The following is a 17785-nucleotide window of genomic DNA, read 5'->3' as shown; positions in this document are numbered from 1 at the left end:
GTTCAGGACACAGGTGTGGACATGGACATTCAGGGTCTGTGCTCTTCAATGGATAATCTCGTTATAAATGTACAAAAGATTCAAGATTTGGTGGTTCAGAAGTCTATGTTTGAACCAAGAATTCCTATTCCTGATTTGTTTTATGGTGATAGAGTCAAGTTTGTGAATTTCAAAAATAATTGCAAACTGTTTCTAGCCTTGAAACCTCACTCCTCTGGTGACCCAGCTCAACAAGTGAGAATTATTATTTCTTTTTTGCGTGGCGACTCTCAAGACTGGGCATTTTCCCTTGCGCCAGGAGATCCTGCATTAAGTAATATTGATGCGTTTTTCCTGGCGCTCGGATTGCTGTACGATGAGCCTAATTCAGTGGATCAGGCAGAGAAAAATTTGCTGGCTTTGTGTCAGGGTCAGGATGAGATAAAGGTATATTGTCAGAAATTTAGAAAGTGGTCTGTACTCACTCAATGGAATGAAGCTGCGCTCGCAGCGATTTTCAGAAAGGGTCTCTCTGAAGCCCTTAAGGATGTCATGGTGGGATTTCCTATGCCTGCTGGTCTGAATGAATCTATGTCTTTGGCCATTCAGATCGGTCGACGCTTGCGTGAGCGTAAATCTGTGCACCATTTGGCGGTATTACCTGAGATTAAACCTAAGCCTATGCAGTGCGATAGGACTTTGACCAGAGTTGAACGGCAAGAACACAGACGTCTGAATGGTCTGTGTTTCTACTGTGGTGATTCCACTCATGCCATCTCTGATTGTCCTAAGCGCTCTAAGCGGTTCGCTAGGTCTGCCACCATTGGTACGGTACAGTCAAAATTTCTTCTGTCCGTTACCTTGATCTGCTCTTTGTCATCGTATTCTGTCATGGCATTTGTGGATTCAGGCGCTGCCCTGAATTTGATGGACTTGGAGTATGCTAAGCGTTGTGGGTTTTTCTTGGAGCCATTGCAGTGTCCTATTCCATTGAGAGGAATTGATGCTACACCTTTGGCCAAGAATAAGCCTCAGTACTGGACCCAGCTGACCATGTGCATGGCTCCTGCACATCAGGAGGATATTCGCTTTCTGGTGTTGCATAATCTGCATGATGTGGTCGTGTTGGGGTTGCCATGGCTACAAGTCCATAATCCAGTATTAGATTGGAAATCCATGTTGGTGTCCAGCTGGGGTTGTCAGGGGGTACATGGTGATGTTCCATTTCTGTCAATTTCGTCATCCACCCCTTCTGAGGTCCCAGAGTTCTTGTCTGATTACCGGGATGTATTTGATGAGCCCAAGTCCGATACCCTACCTCCGCATAGGGATTGTGATTGGGCTATCAATTTGATTCCTGGTAGTAAATTCCCAAAAGGTCGACTGTTTAATTTATCCGTGCCTGAGCACACCGCTATGCGCAGTTATGTGAAGGAATCCCTGGAGAAGGGGCATATTCGCCCGTCATCGTCGCCATTAGGAGCAGGGTTCTTTTTTGTAGCCAAGAAGGATTGTTCGCTGAAACCTTGTATAGATTACCGCCTTCTTAATAAGATCACGGTTAAATTTCAGTACCCCTTGCCGTTGTTATCTGATTTGTTTGCTCGGATTAAGGGGGCTAGTTGGTTCACCAAGATAGATCTTCGTGGTGCGTATAATCTGGTGCGAATTAAGCAAGGCGATGAATGGAAAACTGCATTTAATACGCCCGAGGGTCATTTTGAGTATCTAGTGATGCCATTCGGACTTGCCAATGCTCCATCAGTGTTTCAGTCCTTTATGCATGACATCTTCCGAGAGTACCTGGATAAATTCCTGATTGTGTACTTGGATGACATTTTGATCTTCTCGGATAATTGGGAGTCTCATGTGAAGCAGGTCAGAACGGTTTTTCAGGTCCTGCGTGCTAATTCTTTGTTTGTGAAGGGATCAAAGTGTCTCTTTGGTGTGCAGAAGGTTTCATTTTTGGGGTTCATCTTTTCCCCTTCTACTATCGAGATGGATCCTGTTAAGGTCCAAGCCATCCATGATTGGACTCAGCCGACATCTCTGAAAAGTCTGCAAAAGTTCCTGGGCTTTGCTAATTTTTATCGTCGCTTCATCTGCAATTTTTCTAGTATTGCTAAACCATTGACCGATTTGACCAAGAAGGGTGCTGATGTGGTCAATTGGTCTTCTGCTGCTGTGGAAGCCTTTCAAGAGTTGAAGCGTCGTTTTTCTTCTGCCCCTGTGTTGTGTCAACCAGATGTTTCTCTTCCGTTCCAGGTCGAGGTTGATGCTTCTGAGATTGGAGCAGGGGCTGTTTTGTCGCAGAGAGGTTCTGATTGCTCAGTGATGAAACCATGCGCTTTTTTTTCCAGGAAGTTTTCGCCTGCTGAGCGAAATTATGATGTGGGCAACCGAGAGTTGCTGGCCATGAAGTGGGCATTCGAGGAGTGGCGTCATTGGCTTGAAGGAGCTAAGCATCGTGTGGTGGTATTGACTGATCATAAGAACTTGACTTATCTCGAGTCTGCCAAGCGGTTGAATCCTAGACAGGCTTGTTGGTCGCTGTTTTTTGCCCGTTTTGACTTTGTGATTTCGTACCTTCCGGGCTCTAAAAATGTGAAGGCGGATGCTCTGTCTAGGAGTTTTGTGCCCGACTCTCCGGGTTTGTCCGAGCCGGCGGGTATCCTCAAGGAGGGAGTAATTGTGTCTGCCATCTCCCCTGATTTGCGGCGGGTGCTGCAAAAATTTCAGGCTAATAAACCTGATCGTTGTCCAGCGGAGAAACTGTTTGTCCCTGATAGGTGGACGAATAAAGTTATCTCTGAGGTTCATTGTTCGGTGTTGGCTGGTCATCCTGGAATCTTTGGTACCAGAGAGTTAGTGGCTAGATCCTTTTGGTGGCCATCTCTGTCGCGGGATGTGCGTTCTTTTGTGCAGTCCTGTGGGATTTGTGCTCGGGCTAAGCCCTGCTGTTCTCGTGCCAGTGGGTTGCTTTTGCCCTTGCCGGTCCCGAAGAGACCTTGGACACACATCTCTATGGATTTTATTTCAGATCTTCCCGTTTCTCAAAAGATGTCAGTCATTTGGGTGGTCTGTGATCGCTTTTCTAAGATGGTCCATCTGGTACCCTTGTCTAAATTGCCTTCCTCCTCTGATTTGGTGCCATTGTTCTTCCAGCATGTGGTTCGTTTACATGGTATTCCAGAGAATATCGTTTCTGACAGAGGTTCCCAGTTTGTTTCGAGGTTTTGGCGAGCCTTTTGTGGTAGGATGGGCATTGACTTGTCTTTTTCCTCGGCTTTCCATCCTCAGACTAATGGCCAGACCGAACGAACCAATCAGACCTTGGAAACATATCTGAGATGTTTTGTTTCTGCTGATCAGGATGACTGGGTGTCCTTTTTGCCTTTGGCTGAGTTCGCCCTTAATAACCGGGCCAGCTCGGCTACCTTGGTTTCGCCATTTTTCTGCAACTCTGGGTTCCATCCTCGTTTCTCTTCAGGACAGGTTGAGTCTTCGGACTGTCCTGGTGTGGATACTGTGGTGGACAGGTTGCAGCAGATTTGGACTCATGTAGTGGACAATTTGACCTTGTCCCAGGAGAGGGCTCAATGTTTTGCTAATCGCAGACGCTGTGTGGGTCCCCGACTTCGTGTTGGGGATCTGGTTTGGTTATCTTCTCGTCATATTCCTATGAAGGTTTCCTCTCCTAAGTTTAAACCTCGTTTCATTGGTCCGTATAGGATTTCTGAGGTTCTTAATCCTGTGTCTTTTCGTCTGACCCTTCCAGATTCCTTTTCCATACATAATGTATTCCATAGGTCATTGTTGCGGAGATACGTGGCACCTATGGTTCCATCTGTTGACCCTCCTGCCCCGGTTTTGGTGGAGGGGGAGTTGGAGTATATTGTGGAGAAGATTTTGGATTCTCGTGTTTCAAGACGGAAACTCCAGTATCTGATTAAGTGGAAGGGTTATGCTCAGGAAAATAATTCCTGGGTCTTTGCCTCTGATGTCCATGCTCCCGATCTTGTTCGTGCCTTTCATGTGGCTCATCCTGGTCGGCCTGGGGGCTCTGGTGAGGGTTCGGTGACCCCTCCTCAAGGGGGGGTACTGTTGTGAATTCTGTGGCAGAGCTCCCTCCTGTGGTCACAAGTGGTACTTCGGCTGATTCTCTCTGTGAGCTTCTGTTGGTGGAGGAAAGTGGTATTGCGGCTTCTGAGTTTCCTACCTCAGGTGATGTGGTGAGGTCGTTAGGTACTGCTCTACTTAACTCCACCTAATGCTTTGATCCTGGCTTCCTGTCAATGTTCCAGTGTTGGACTTGTTTTTCCCTGGATCATTCCTGTGGCCTGCTGCTCTGCATAGCTAAGTTCTTCTTTGCTATTTGTTTGCTATTTTTTCTGTCCAGCTTGTCTAATTGTTTTGCTGGAAGCTCTGGGATGCAAAGGGTGTACCTCCGTGCCGTTAGTTCGGTACGGAGGGTCTTTTTGCCCCCTTTGCGTGGTTTCCTTTAGGGTTTTGTGTAGACCGCAAAGTTATCTTTCCTATCCTCGCTCTGTTAAGAAAGTCGGGCCTCACTTTGCTGTATCTATTTCATCCCTACGTTTGTCTTTTCATCTTACTCACAGTCATTATATGTGGGGGGCTGCCTTTTCCTTTGGGGTATTTCTCTGAGGCAAGGTAGGCTTATTTTCTATCTTCAGGCTAGTTAGTTTCTCAGGCTGTGCCGAGTTGCATAGGCAGAGTTAGGCGCAATCCACGGCTGCCTCTAGTGTTGTTTGGAGAGGATTAGGGATTGCGGTCTGCAGAGTTCCCACGTCTCAGAGCTCGTTCTATGATTTTGGGTTATTGTCAGATCACTGTATGTGCTCTGACCGCTATGTCCATTGTGGTACTGAATTGCCTATCATAACAGGATCCTAAGCACGATAGAACACGGATACAGGATAGAATTCAGCCAGTTACCTCCCAAGAGATTTTGTCTGACTCAGACCCAGTCTCCAACAGTCCACCAGAGACTTCTAGACAATATCCAGGACCTTCTCCAGTTAAGAGCCATTATCCCAGTACCCAGCTCTCAAAAATTCAGGGGACACTGTTCAAGCCTGTTCTCTATAAAGAAACCAGGCGGAGAACATCGTACAATCATAAACCTAAAATCACTAAATCAGTGGGTATCATACAAACAGTTCAAGATGGGAGTCCCTCAAATCCGTTATACCTCTAATTCAAAAGGGCTCAGTAATGAGCACATTAGATCTAAAAACTGCTTACTACCAGGTCCCCATCTACTACTCTCATCAGCAATCTCAGATTCGCCATAAGGAACCTGAATCATATAGAACATTTCCAGTTCAGGTGCCTGCCATTTGGCCTCTCATCTGCCCCAAGAATCTTCACCAAGCTGATGGCAGAAGTGATGGCCTTCCTAAGAGAAAGAGATCCTAATCATTCATTATCTGGACGACACTCTTCTTAAGGTACCTTCACACATAACGATATCGTTAACGATATCGTTGCTTTTTGTGACGTAGCAACGATATCGTTAATGAAATCGTTGTGTGACAGCGACCAACGATCAGGCCCCTGCTGGGAGATCGTTGGTCGCTGAATAAAGTCCAGAACTTTATTTCGTCGCTGGACTCCTGCTGACATCGCTGGATCGGCGTGTGTGACACCGATCCAGCGATGTCTTCACTGGTAACCAGGGTAAACATCGGGTAACTAAGCGCAGGGCCGCGCTTAGTAACCCGATGTTTACCCTGGTTACCATCCTAAAAGTAAAAAAAACAAACACTACATACTTACCTACCGCTGTCTGTCCTCCAGCGCTGTGCTCTGCACTACTCCTGTACTGGCTGTGAGCGTCGGTCAGCCGGAAAGCAGAGCGGTGACGTCACCGCTCTGCTTTCCGGCCGCTGTGCTCACAGCCAGTACAGGAGGAGTGCAGAGCACAGCGCTGGAGGACAGACGGCTGTAGGTAAGTATGTAGTGTTTGTTTTTTTTTACTTTTAGGATGGTAACCAGGGTAAACATCGGGTTACTAAGCGCGGCCCTGCGCTTAGTTACCCGATGTTTACCCTGGTTACCGGCATCGTTGGTCGCTGGAGAGCTGTCTGTGTGACAGCTCTCCAGCGACCAAACAGCGACGCTGCAGCGATCCGGATCGTTGTCGGTATCGCTGCAGCGTCGCTTAATGTGAAGGGGCCTTTATAGCAGACTCCCCTCAACAACTGTAAAGACATCTGGGGACAACCAGGTCAGTCCTACAGAATCTGGGATGGCTAATAAATCTAAAGAAGTCAAATCTCAAACCAGAAACAAGGAAGCCGTTTCTCAGAGTGATCCTGGACTCCATTCAGGAACATTCATACCACCTGCAGCACAAACAAGAATCAATCAAAAAAGATTCAGATATTACAGAAACAGAGGTAGACCTCCATAAGGAAGGCCATGAGGGTGCTGGGCTTGATGACAACATGCATTCTCAGCATCCAGTGGAGTCCGGATCACTCAAGACCCTTGCAGCAAGAAGTCCTTTCACTATGACAAAAGTTGCTCTTATCCAAAGAGGCAAAAAGATCACTATCATGGTGGACCGAGGAAACAAACCTCGGGAAAGGAAGATGCAGTCTTGCAGACTGTGCCTGTGCGGCCGCCCTGCTTGTGAATCCCAGCCCTGCACTGTGCATAATGCATAACACACTGCGGGGCTGGGATTCACAAGCAGGGCGGCCGCACAGGCGCAGTCTGCATCTGAGGTCAGACAACCAGAGCTCACTGCGCCTGCCCCAGCCAGTACTAAACAGCGCAGGCGCCGGATTTGATTAAAAAAACAGCGCGGAGGGGGTGGCGCACGGCACCAAAGAAGATTTGAGTGACTGAAGTGTGGCGTTTGCAGCAGGGGGGTTAAGACCTGCCTCCGGGACTAAAGACAGGTATTTTTGCGAAATTATAAAACGCTTTATTTTGGCTTTAAATGCACCAATAACTAAAAGAGCCACCCTGTCAGAATGCAGCACTACTGCTGCACAAGGTGGCTTTTAGTTTCTAATGGCTGCAGGGGGTGACAGTCGCTTTAAGACCCAGTACGCTAAAAGTACAAATTTCAGCTCTGTTCTTTCTATGACTTCCAGTTGGCCAGCCATCCCTGGGTAGTGAGATTTGTTAAAGCCGCTCAGCATCTTAGGCCCACAATATGCAGCTCAGTACCTCCTTGGGATCTCAGCCTAGTCTTGAACGAACTTTGCAAAGAACCATATGAACCACTAGATCAAGCAAACTTGAGAGCAGTAACCTTCTTAGTGGCAATAACACGAGCGAGACGTATTGGGGAAATCCAATCCTTCTCCATTAAAGACCCCATATCTGAGGGTTCAAGGTGACTGCATCATCCTAAGACTGGATCCTGCCTTTCTTCCCAAAGTGGTATCTGACTTCCATAGAAATCAGGAGATCATTCTACCTACCCTTTGTCAAAACTACAGTATTGAGAAAGAGCGTTCTCTGCACGCATTGGACGTTAAAGGAACAATAGTCCACTACTTGGAGATCATGGACAATTGGAGAATAGACTCTAACCTCTTCATCCAGATGTCTGGAAGAAACAAGGGGAACAAGGCGTCCAAAGCTACATTAGCTAGATGGATTAAGCTATTCAACTATTAGTGCGGCCTATATCTCGGCGGGGAGATCCCCCACCAGAAAGCCTCAGAGCGCACTCGCTGAGAGCAATCTCAGCTTCATGGGCAGAAAGTGCTGGGGCCTCTATGGACTAGATCTGCAGAGCCACAACTTGGGCTAGATCAAATACCTTTTTGTAAGCAATATAAGTTGGATGTCATAGCAAACCAACAAACTTCGTTTGGAGGGAGGGAGGGAAAGTCCTCCAGGCTGTAATCCCACCCCAAAATAACATATACACAAGATCACATGAAGTTGCAAAGCATAACATTATATGGTATACATGAATATTCCAAAAGTAATAAGGATGAATCCAATGTCACTGATAAATCACCAAATAGTCAAACATAATATAGTATAATGTATACATATGGAAATGAAGCCATGCAGTTAGTTGTATAACCACTAGTTTTTATATGGTACCATAGCGTGTGGTTATACAACGAACTGCATGGCTTAATTTCCATATATATATATTATACTATATTATGTTTGACTATTTGGTGATTTATCAGTGACGGTGACATTGGATTCATCCTTATTACTCTTGGAATATTCATGTATACCATATGTTATGCTTTGCACCTTCATGTGATCTTATGTTAAGTTACAAAAAAAACAATTTTTTTTTAAATAATCGTGTGGAAGGCATGTACTGATGCACTGGTTTCTCCATTTTCTTTTTTGATCCTAGTCTGATGAAGGTTTAAATGTAAGACCGAAACATTATGGATTTTGGGATTGCTTCACTTGAATAAATCTTTAGCATATCAGATGAGTGCTAGAATTTTTTATATTGAGCAGTGTGCACAGGACCTGATCATGCTGACGTTCCCCCTGACCCAGACGTGCTGGCTGTCGGGGCTACAATTGATCACTTGGAGCTGGCCTGCTGCACCTTCTCTGATCTGTCTGTCGGTTTGACGGCTGGCACAGAATGGCCGATTCCCACTTCAAAGACAAATGCCCCACCTGCCCCTCTAGAGATGTCCCTGTAGAAATATATCTATATCTCCGTTCTAGGAATAGGTGAAATTGATGATTCTCCATTACGGAGTTTGAGCAGCAGATGGCGCTGTCTTACTACTAATAGCGACATGATGCCATTAAGTCTTGATATTGATGCTATTGGCTTTGTCAGCTCTCCATTCTAATGACCCAGTTGCTTTGTTAGTGGGTGCATAGTTTTACCCTTACTGACCTAACAAACATCTGCTTTTATGTACCACAAAGGTAAGTTGTTGTTGGCTGGAATCACACATACAGTTACTTGAGCCAAAACAAGGAGCTTGGTCAAGGGTTAAATGAAGGGCTGTTTTCTTCTTGCTAGATTCATCTTTGTGGCTTTCTTTCTTTTGTCCAGTAGAAAACATCTACAGCATGGTATAGTAATTAATGGCTTCTTTTGGTGCAACAGAAGAATAAAAACACACCGCCATGCCTTACTGTGAACTTTCTTCTTGTATCCCCCTCCCTATAGCTCAGTCCGGAGTCTGCCCCAGTTTTACTTTGGCTACAGGGAGGACCAGGAGGCTCATCCATGTTTGGCCTCTTCGTGGAGCATGGACCTTATGTCGTGAATAAGAACCTGACACGTAAGCGCTTTCATATCCATTTTACTAGATGTGAGCTGTGTATATATCACAGCCAGAAGAGGGGTCAGTGAAGTCACACCAAAATATTGGCATGAGGTAAAACCACTACGCCAGACCTAAAAATTGAACAAAAAAACATGAATTAAATGTATATTTTACTTGTATAGCGCTATCATATACCACGGCACTTCATAGACGTTATTATCCCCGTCCACACTGGGGATCATTCTAGAATGCCGATCAATGTCTCTGGTTTCCTCCCATTCCAGAGGAAATCCACAAAACATGTAGAACATGCAAACTCCTTGCAGATGTTGTCCTTGGTGGGATTTGACCCAGTGATGCTAACCACTGAGCCACCATGCTGCCCAGTAGATCTTTCAGGGATGTAAACATGGACAACTCTGAATCTCTATCATGTATTTTTGGATTCCCGTAGTTACCTTTTTTGCCCTTGGGTTTCCTTAGTGTTTTACAGCCTGTATTGCATTACTGCTGGATGCAGATACCAGAGCTCACTGACTAATAGTTTGTACCTCTAATTTTGGTCTTGGCTTCTGAGGTGATATATTACCACATGAAAGTTGAACTGCACTTTGGCTTTCAGTCGGCTCAGGAGAAGGGAGAAAGAGTTGGAAGTAGTGATGAGCCAATATACTCGTTACTCGAGATTTCCCAAGCACTCTCAAGTGACCTCCAAGTATTTTTTTTTTTTTGTCCTCCGAGACCTAATTTTCATCGCCGCAGCTGAATGATTTAAATCTGTTAGCCAGCATAAGTACATGTGGGGATTCCCTAGCAACCAGGAAACCCTCACATGTACTCAGGCTGGCTAGCAGCTGTAAATCATTCAGCTGAGGCGATGAAAACTAAATCTCCGAGCACTAAAAAATACTCTGAGGACACCCGAGCGTGCTCATGAAATCTCAAGTAGCGAGTATACTTGCTCATCACTAGTTGGAAGCTTAGACATGATCAGACAGATTCTCAGGATTTTCTACAATAAGCAGTGCAAGCCCATCTAAATACAAGTTGGATTCCCTCCACATACTGTCTGGAAAAAAAAGCAAAAAAACACCATGTGAATGGAATGCAGTTTTAAAAAAAAAGCATTAATTTTAGTTACTGTAAAATGCTGAACGTTTTCACAAAAGTGAAAAAGAGCCTTGGGGTTAGTCTGGCCTTGGGCTACATGTCTGCAGACTTCAGCAGCCAGCATGTGCCCAAAAATGTAACTTGCATACATGTGATCGTGTGCCCACTAGATGTGTCTGGAAGGATGCAGATTGCACATGTGGGCACATGACCACCCGCTCCTGGCGCCAGAGAATCCTCAGAACACAGTGAACATGTGTGGATTCACAAGTCTGCAGTCAGTGATTGCAGACCCGTAGCCTAAGGCCAGTAGTCTATTGCAGACTAGTAGTCGTTTTGGGTTTATCTTCTCTATTAAACCTTAGAGAATTAGTGATTGGGATTTCACACCCAAATCTATGAATCTGTAGTTCTTTCAAAGTCCAGCAATACATTACATGACCAGTTTAAAAAGAAACCCAGTGTTTGCGCTAATATGCAAATGAGGCAAGAGGACTGATTGATCTGAATCCTTTGACCGGAGAATAGCGCTAGTGACTCTCTACCGCCTGCTTGTCGGCTACTTTGCCTGAAGTCACTCCGTATAGGGGCGGTCAGTCAAGGAGGAGGCGGCACACTGCGGGAATAGAGCTGGAGTGACAGAGGCTTCACATCTACCATCGGCATTCAGTATTTGTATTGATATACAAATGAGTCTTATTTCTCAGTAATGGAGGAACAGACCGGCCATGTTAAGGTATTGTTGGACTTGTCTTTGAAAGAACTACAAGCACACATAGAATCCTGCTGACTGATTCACTTTAATTTTGGAAGGCTTAAGGTACTGTCACACTCAGCAACTTGCCAACGATCACGACCAGCGATACGACCTGGCCGTGGTCGTTGGAAAGTCCTTGTGTGGTTGCCGAAGTCCCCGGGTAACCAGGGTAAACATCGGGTTACTAAGCGCAGGGCTGCGCTTAGTAACCTGATGTTTACCCTGGTTACCATTGTAAATAGTGTCTGTCACGTCCCTCGCCGTCAGCTTCCCGCACTGACTGAGCGCTGGCCGTAAAGCAGAGCACAGCGGTGACGTCACCGCTGTGCTTTACGGCCGGCGCTCAGTGCGGGAAGCTGACAGCGAGGGACGTGCCAGACACCGGAATGTAAGTATGTAGTGTTTTTTTTTCTTCTTTACAATGGTAACCAGGGTAAACATCGGGTTACTAAGCGCGGCCCTGCGCTTAGTAACCCGATATTTACCCTGGTTACCAGTGAAGACATCGCTGGATCGGCGTCACACACGCCGATCCAGCGATGTCAGCAGGTGATCAGCGACGAAATAAAGTTCTGGACTTTCAGCGATGGCACAGCAGGATCCAGATCGCTGCTGCGTGTCAAACACAACGATATCGCTATCCAGGACGCTGCAACGTCACGGATCGCTATAGTTATCGTTGTAATGTTGTTAAGTGTGAAGGTACCTTTAGTTAATTTTAATGCTGGTTACACTGGAATAGCTACACTCATAGAATCCAGTAATGAACTCTTCTGAAACAAAAGGGAAGGGGGGAGGGGGAGAATCTCCAATGCAGACTATGGGGGAGGGGGGGAGAGGGTCAGGCATCCTCCTCTTGTAAATAAATAGCTAAAGAATCTTTTTCCTCCAAGTGGTTATGGGAGGTCACTGCTTCATCTACTGAGGGGGATTTGTAGTGAAACATCTGCTTTGGGGATATTCATGATCACGTTCAGTAATGACCACATGTTCCTTCTCTTTTGTCCTTATAGTGGTTCATCGAGAGTTTGCCTGGACAAACAAATATTCCATGTTGTATATTGATAACCCTGTAAGTAATTTATTCAATTTAAGGGCATAAATCAATTAATGAACGTTGGCTCTTAAGGGAGCGCTCCGATTTTTATAGAACTATAGATACAAAAGTGACCTAAATATACTCAGCAACATGGTTTATAAAGATGACGGCAGTGGTTGCTATATAGGAGTCTCTTTATGGGCGAACTATGGACACTGTTGGCACTTTCCATCACCTTATGGGCATTAGGACGATAGTCAACACTTCTGTGATGTCTGTCTAAATCATAAATAGCAGAGTATAGGGCTTGATGTATTGGAAGTTCTGTATAAAAGGTTAAAACCCAGATTCATTTTCTCGGCATGCAGTACTGACCTGCAGATGCCGGTATTGCTGGTGGTCTTACAGTCTCATCCATTTCAATAGGGGTTTCCCAGCATATAAAGTGGTGGGGTTTCACAAGGATCTGCAATCGCCTTACTGTGGGAGCGGTCTGACCACTAGGTAGCCCACTGATGAATAATAATAATAATAATTTTTATTTATATAACGCCAACATATTCCGCAGCGCTTTACAAATTATAGAGGGGACTTGTACAGACAATAGACATTACAGCATAACAGGAATACAGTTCAAAACAGATACCAGGAGGAATGAGGGCCCTCCTCGCAAGCTTACAAACTATGAGGAAAAGGGGAGACACGAGAGGTGGATGATAACAATTGCTTTAGTTATTCGGACCAGCCATAGTGTAAGGCTCGGGTGTTCATGTAAAGCTGCATGAACCAGTTAACTGCCTAAGTATGTAGCAGTACAGACACAGAGGGCTATTAACTGCATAAAGTGAATGAGAACATGATGCGAGGAACCTGATTTTTTTTTATTTTTTTTTTATAAATAGGCCACACAGGGATCGTTAGGTTAATGCATTGAGGCGGTAGGCCAGTCTGAACAAATGAGTTTTTAGGGCACGCTTAAAACTGTGGGGATTGGGGATTAATCGTATTAACCTAGGTAGTGCATTCCAAAGAATCGGCGCAGCACGTGTAAAGTCTTGGAGACGGGAGTGGGAGGTTCTGATTATTGAGGATGCTAAACTGAGGTCATTAGCGGAGCGGAGGGCACGGGTAGGGTGGTAGACTGAGACCAGAGAGGAGATGTAGGGTGGTGCTGAGCCATGGAGTGCTTTGTGGATGAGGGTAGTAGTTTTGTACTGGATTCTGGAGTGGATGGGTAGCCAGTGTAATGACTGGCACAAGGTAGAGGCATCGGTGTAACGGTTGGTGAGGAATATGATCCTGGCAGCAGCATTCAGGACAGATTGGAGCGGGGACAGTTTGGTAAGAGGGAGACCGATTAGTAGAGAGTTACAATAGTCCAGACGAGAATGAATAAGTGAAACAGTAAGAGTTTTTGCAGAGTCGAAAGTAAGAAAAGGGCGAATTCTAGAAATGTTTTTGAGATGCAGGTAAGAAGAGCGAACCAGTGATCGGATGTAGGGGGTGAATGAAAGGTCAGAATCAAGGATGACCCCAAGGCAGCGGGCATGTTGCTTTGGAGTAATGGTGGAACCGCACACGGAGATGGCAATGTCAGGCAAAGGTAGGTTAGTAGAGGGAGAGAACACGAGGAGTTCAGTTTTTGACAGGTTTAGTTTCAGATAGAGGGAGGACATGATGTTAGAGACAGCGGTAAGACAATCACTGGTGTTTTCTAAAAATGAAGATGAAGAATGGGTGTGGAGGGTGCACAGTGATGGTTTAGCAGGGTCTAAATTCTAAATAATAATAATAATAATCATAATCATCTTTATTTATATAGTGCTAACATATTCCGCAGCGCTTTACAGTTTGCACATATTATCATCACTGTCCCACTGGGGCTCACAATCTAAATTCCCTATCAGTATGTCTTTGGAATGTGGGAGGAAACTGGAGTACACGGAGGAAACCCACGCAAACACGGAGAGAACATACAAACTCTTTGCAGGTGTTGTGCTGGGTGGGATTAGAACCCAGGACCCAAGCGCTGCAAGGCTGCAATGCTAACCACTGCGCCACCGTGCTGCCCGTCAGTTACCTAACTGACAGCCACTGTAGCTGTGCATGGAACGGACTACTTTCCTATAAAGCCGGTGGGCCTAAACTAAGAAGGCAAACCTAGATTAATCACTCTGTATTGTATCTTTTTACTCAGTAAAGCGTACTGATACTAACGAATAGTTTGTAACTTATCTTTTACTTTTAGGTTGGAACTGGTTTTAGCTTCACAAAAGATGACCAGGGTTATGCGGTAAATCAGGATGATGTCGGCAGAGATTTGTACAGGTAACAAAGTTCCACCTCCGGGATTGGATAAAATGCGATTTTAAAGGCTTCTACCAGATCCGATGTGTGATTTTCTTTTTGTTTTCGAAGATCTAAAGATTAGTTCCTAGATAGAGGCAATAGCCTTTAATAAAAAAAAAAAAAAATACTCCTTGTGGTGGTTGCTCACCTTGCTGCAGAGATGACTGTCAATGTTCTCCTTAAATGGGAATTCATCACGAAGATCATATCCCAATATGTAGTGGGTATATTAGCAAATACCTCCAATTAGAAATATAGTATAGTTCTCCTGATTTGCTTTTTTTCCTCATGTGCAGGCATTGCAGGACCTTAAATATCTATAGTTGTCTACTCATGAAGTGACTTGGCTAGTTGCTAGTGGTCTTAACGATGGATACCTGTGGTCTTGCAATGCCTGCACATGAGGAAAGACAGCAAATCAGAAGAACTATACTACATTCTAATTGGAGGTATTTGCTAATATTACATATTGGGATAGGATCTTGGAGATGGGAATACATCTTTAAGGCAAGTTCAGTCCAAGAGCCACTGTTCACTTCTTGTCCAACCTTAGTGTTGCCGACTTGTTCAGTACAACTTCCCAGCTACTTGTTTGCCATCCATATCTGCAGTTCTTCATTACCAATTCTGGTTTTAAGGCCATGTGAACACGTTCAGGTTTTTTCGCGCTAAAAACGCTATAAAAACTCATTAAAAATGCATACATTATGCATTCTATCATTTAGAATGCATTCTGCATGTTTTGTGCACATGGATGCGTTTTTTTTCCGCGAAAAAAACGCATCGCGGTAAAAAAATGAGCATGTTCATTATTTTTGCGGATTTTCTGCGTTTTTCCCGCAATTCTATGCATTTGGGAAAAAACGCACAAAAAATGCGTCAAAATCGCGGTAAAAACGCAAGCGGATTTCTGGCAGAAATGTCCGGTTTTTGTCAGGAAAATTTCTGCAAGAAATCCTGACGTGTGCACATACCCGTTTTAAGAGCCAAAGGTTGGTGGCGCTGGATGAAAAAGCAAGTGGGTAGGATGGTGCACTAAGCAGTCTGGCAACGACAAAAGTGCGTAAGTCTCCTGTGCATGGTTTGGTCATTGTTAATGCTCCCTTAACAAACATGGCTGAGAACAGTCACTAGACAAAATGTATTTCAGGAATAAACTCCTGCCTGAGTACAGCTCGGCACTGATTCTTGCAGGAGCGCTACCCTTAGTTTTAAGCATAGGCTCAGTTTTCTGATTTCACCGTCTGCTATCTTGGACTATTTATGGCAAGTTTATTCTAGTTGAACTAAGGGATGGTCGTCATGTCCTCAAACTCATTATTTTTTTTTTCACTTTTAGTGCACTCACTCAATTTTACCAGATCTTCCCAGAATATCAGAAAAATGAATTTTATGCCACAGGAGAAGTGAGTATTTTGAGAATGAGCCATATAGTAAGTAACGCATCCAGTCTGTAAGCTTGTCTTGCCAATAGGTGGTGCTCTAACAGAAATGAGAAGCTGCCTACCCTGTACAGTAAGCATGTAGACCATTATTGCTGAGGAAATCTGTCTCTTGCTTCGGCCTTTGTGAACCAAGAACTGCTGCAGCAATGTTACCCAATATCCTAGTAGTTTTTCTGCTGCAGCAACTTCCCCTTTAAATATGTGCAGATTTAATAGCCCAATTGTCTGAAAAATACTAAGTCCTACAGACAAGGACATCTAATAATTGTTCCTTATAACCAGGACAGAACCTTCATATTGACCTGGTGTTAGATTTAAGAAAAAAAAAGCATCAACCCCCCCCCCCAAAAAAAAAAAAAAAAAAAAACCTCTTCCTCTCAAGAATTTGAACATTTGTTTTCCCCTTGAACACACCCACTTGTCCGTCACACACGGTAGAATCAGTAGGTTGGGGTGGGCAAAAAATATCTGATCAAACGTTTAGATTTCGAGTGAGAGGCACTTAACATGGCTAATCTTAAAGCTTTTATTTGAGGTGATCATTGTCGTCTTCTGACAAAAATGCATATTTTCACATTTCATAAGGGCATTAAAATGGGTGAATCTCCTTTCCATAAGCTGCCTTAGAAGTGTTTGCCCCTTCTGGAGCTTTAATGTTAAAACTTTCTCAGTGGGGGATCCCTCCCTTCCTAAATGTGTATTCCTTACTCAGATCCTCTCCTGGGCTTGGCTCTGGGTTAGTCACTCGAAAAATGTTCATTTAAAAAGGTGTTCCCACCTAATGAGCCTGAGACACTGCCAAGTGATGTACTGTTAAGGGTCTCATAGAAATGAATGGAGATGCATGGCACAGAATTAACTAGGACATCACTCCTCCTCACTGAGGTCGTTCAGTATGTAGTAATTGAAGTTCAGGACCTCCTATTCCAGTGATCAGTGGGGCCCCTCATCCTGTGAATAGGTGTCCCTATATTGTATCAAGATCTTCTCTTAAAGGGAACCTGTCACCCCCAAAATCAAAGGTGCGCTAAGCCCACCGGCATCACGGGCTTATCTACAGAATTCTGTAATGCTGTAGATAAGCCCCTGATGTATCCTGAAAGATGAAAGAGGTTATATTTACTCACCCAGGGGCAGTTCGGTCCGATGGGTGCCCCGGGCCTCCATCTTCTTACGATGACATCCTCTTCTTGTCTTCACGCTCTGGCGCAGGCGTACTTTGTCTTCCCTGTTGAGGGCAGAGCAAAGTACTGCAGTGCGCAGGCAGAAAGGCCAGAGAGGCCCGGCGCCTGCACACTGCAGTGCTTAACTCTGCCCTCAACAGGGCAGACAAAGCACGCTACGGCTCCTGTGAAGGCGTAAAGACAAGAGGACGTCATCATAAGAAGATGGGCGTCGCGGTCTGGGGCCTCCCATCCGACCAGAACTGGGACCGCCCCTGGGTGAGTATAATCGAACCTCTTTTTCTCATCTTTTAGGCTACATCGGGGGCTTATCTACAGCATAACAGAATGCTGTAGATAAGCCCCTGATGCTGGTGGTCTTAGCTCACCTTCAATTTTGGGGGTGACAGGTTCCCTTTAATACAGTGCAGCATGGTGCCTCAGTGGTTGGCATGGTTTTGCTGCTCTGGGTTCAAATCCCACCAAGGACAATATCTGCAAGGAGTCTGTTCTCTCCATGTCTGCGTGGGTTTCTGCCAGATTCTCCTTTTTCCTCCCACACTCCAGACATACTGCTAGGGAACTTACATTGCGAGCCCCAATGGGGACAGTGTCTGTAAAGTGCTGCGGAATTAATGGCGCTTTGTAAGGGCAGTCTCACACGTCCAGATAATTCCAGTACCGGAATT

General features: G+C 45.0%; 1 protein-coding gene across 4 annotated transcripts in view; it reads left to right on the top strand.

The window, feature by feature from the left end:
- Positions 1 to 17785, top strand: part of LOC138642037 (probable serine carboxypeptidase CPVL) — a 133473-nt gene that overhangs the window by 46347 nt on the left and 69341 nt on the right. For all 4 annotated transcript variants that reach the window (XM_069729930.1, XM_069729932.1, XM_069729933.1 and 1 more), the window contains exons 4-7: positions 9134 to 9248; positions 12114 to 12172; positions 14388 to 14467; positions 15828 to 15894. In XM_069729930.1, the coding sequence (XP_069586031.1) occupies positions 9134 to 9248; positions 12114 to 12172; positions 14388 to 14467; positions 15828 to 15894 (321 nt within the window). The remainder of the gene's footprint in view (positions 1 to 9133; positions 9249 to 12113; positions 12173 to 14387; positions 14468 to 15827; positions 15895 to 17785) is intronic.

This window comes from Ranitomeya imitator, chromosome 6 (genome assembly GCF_032444005.1).
Source record: "Ranitomeya imitator isolate aRanImi1 chromosome 6, aRanImi1.pri, whole genome shotgun sequence".
Taxonomy (NCBI): Eukaryota; Metazoa; Chordata; class Amphibia; order Anura; family Dendrobatidae; genus Ranitomeya; species Ranitomeya imitator.
This window is presented reverse-complemented; position numbering and strand designations above follow the sequence as displayed.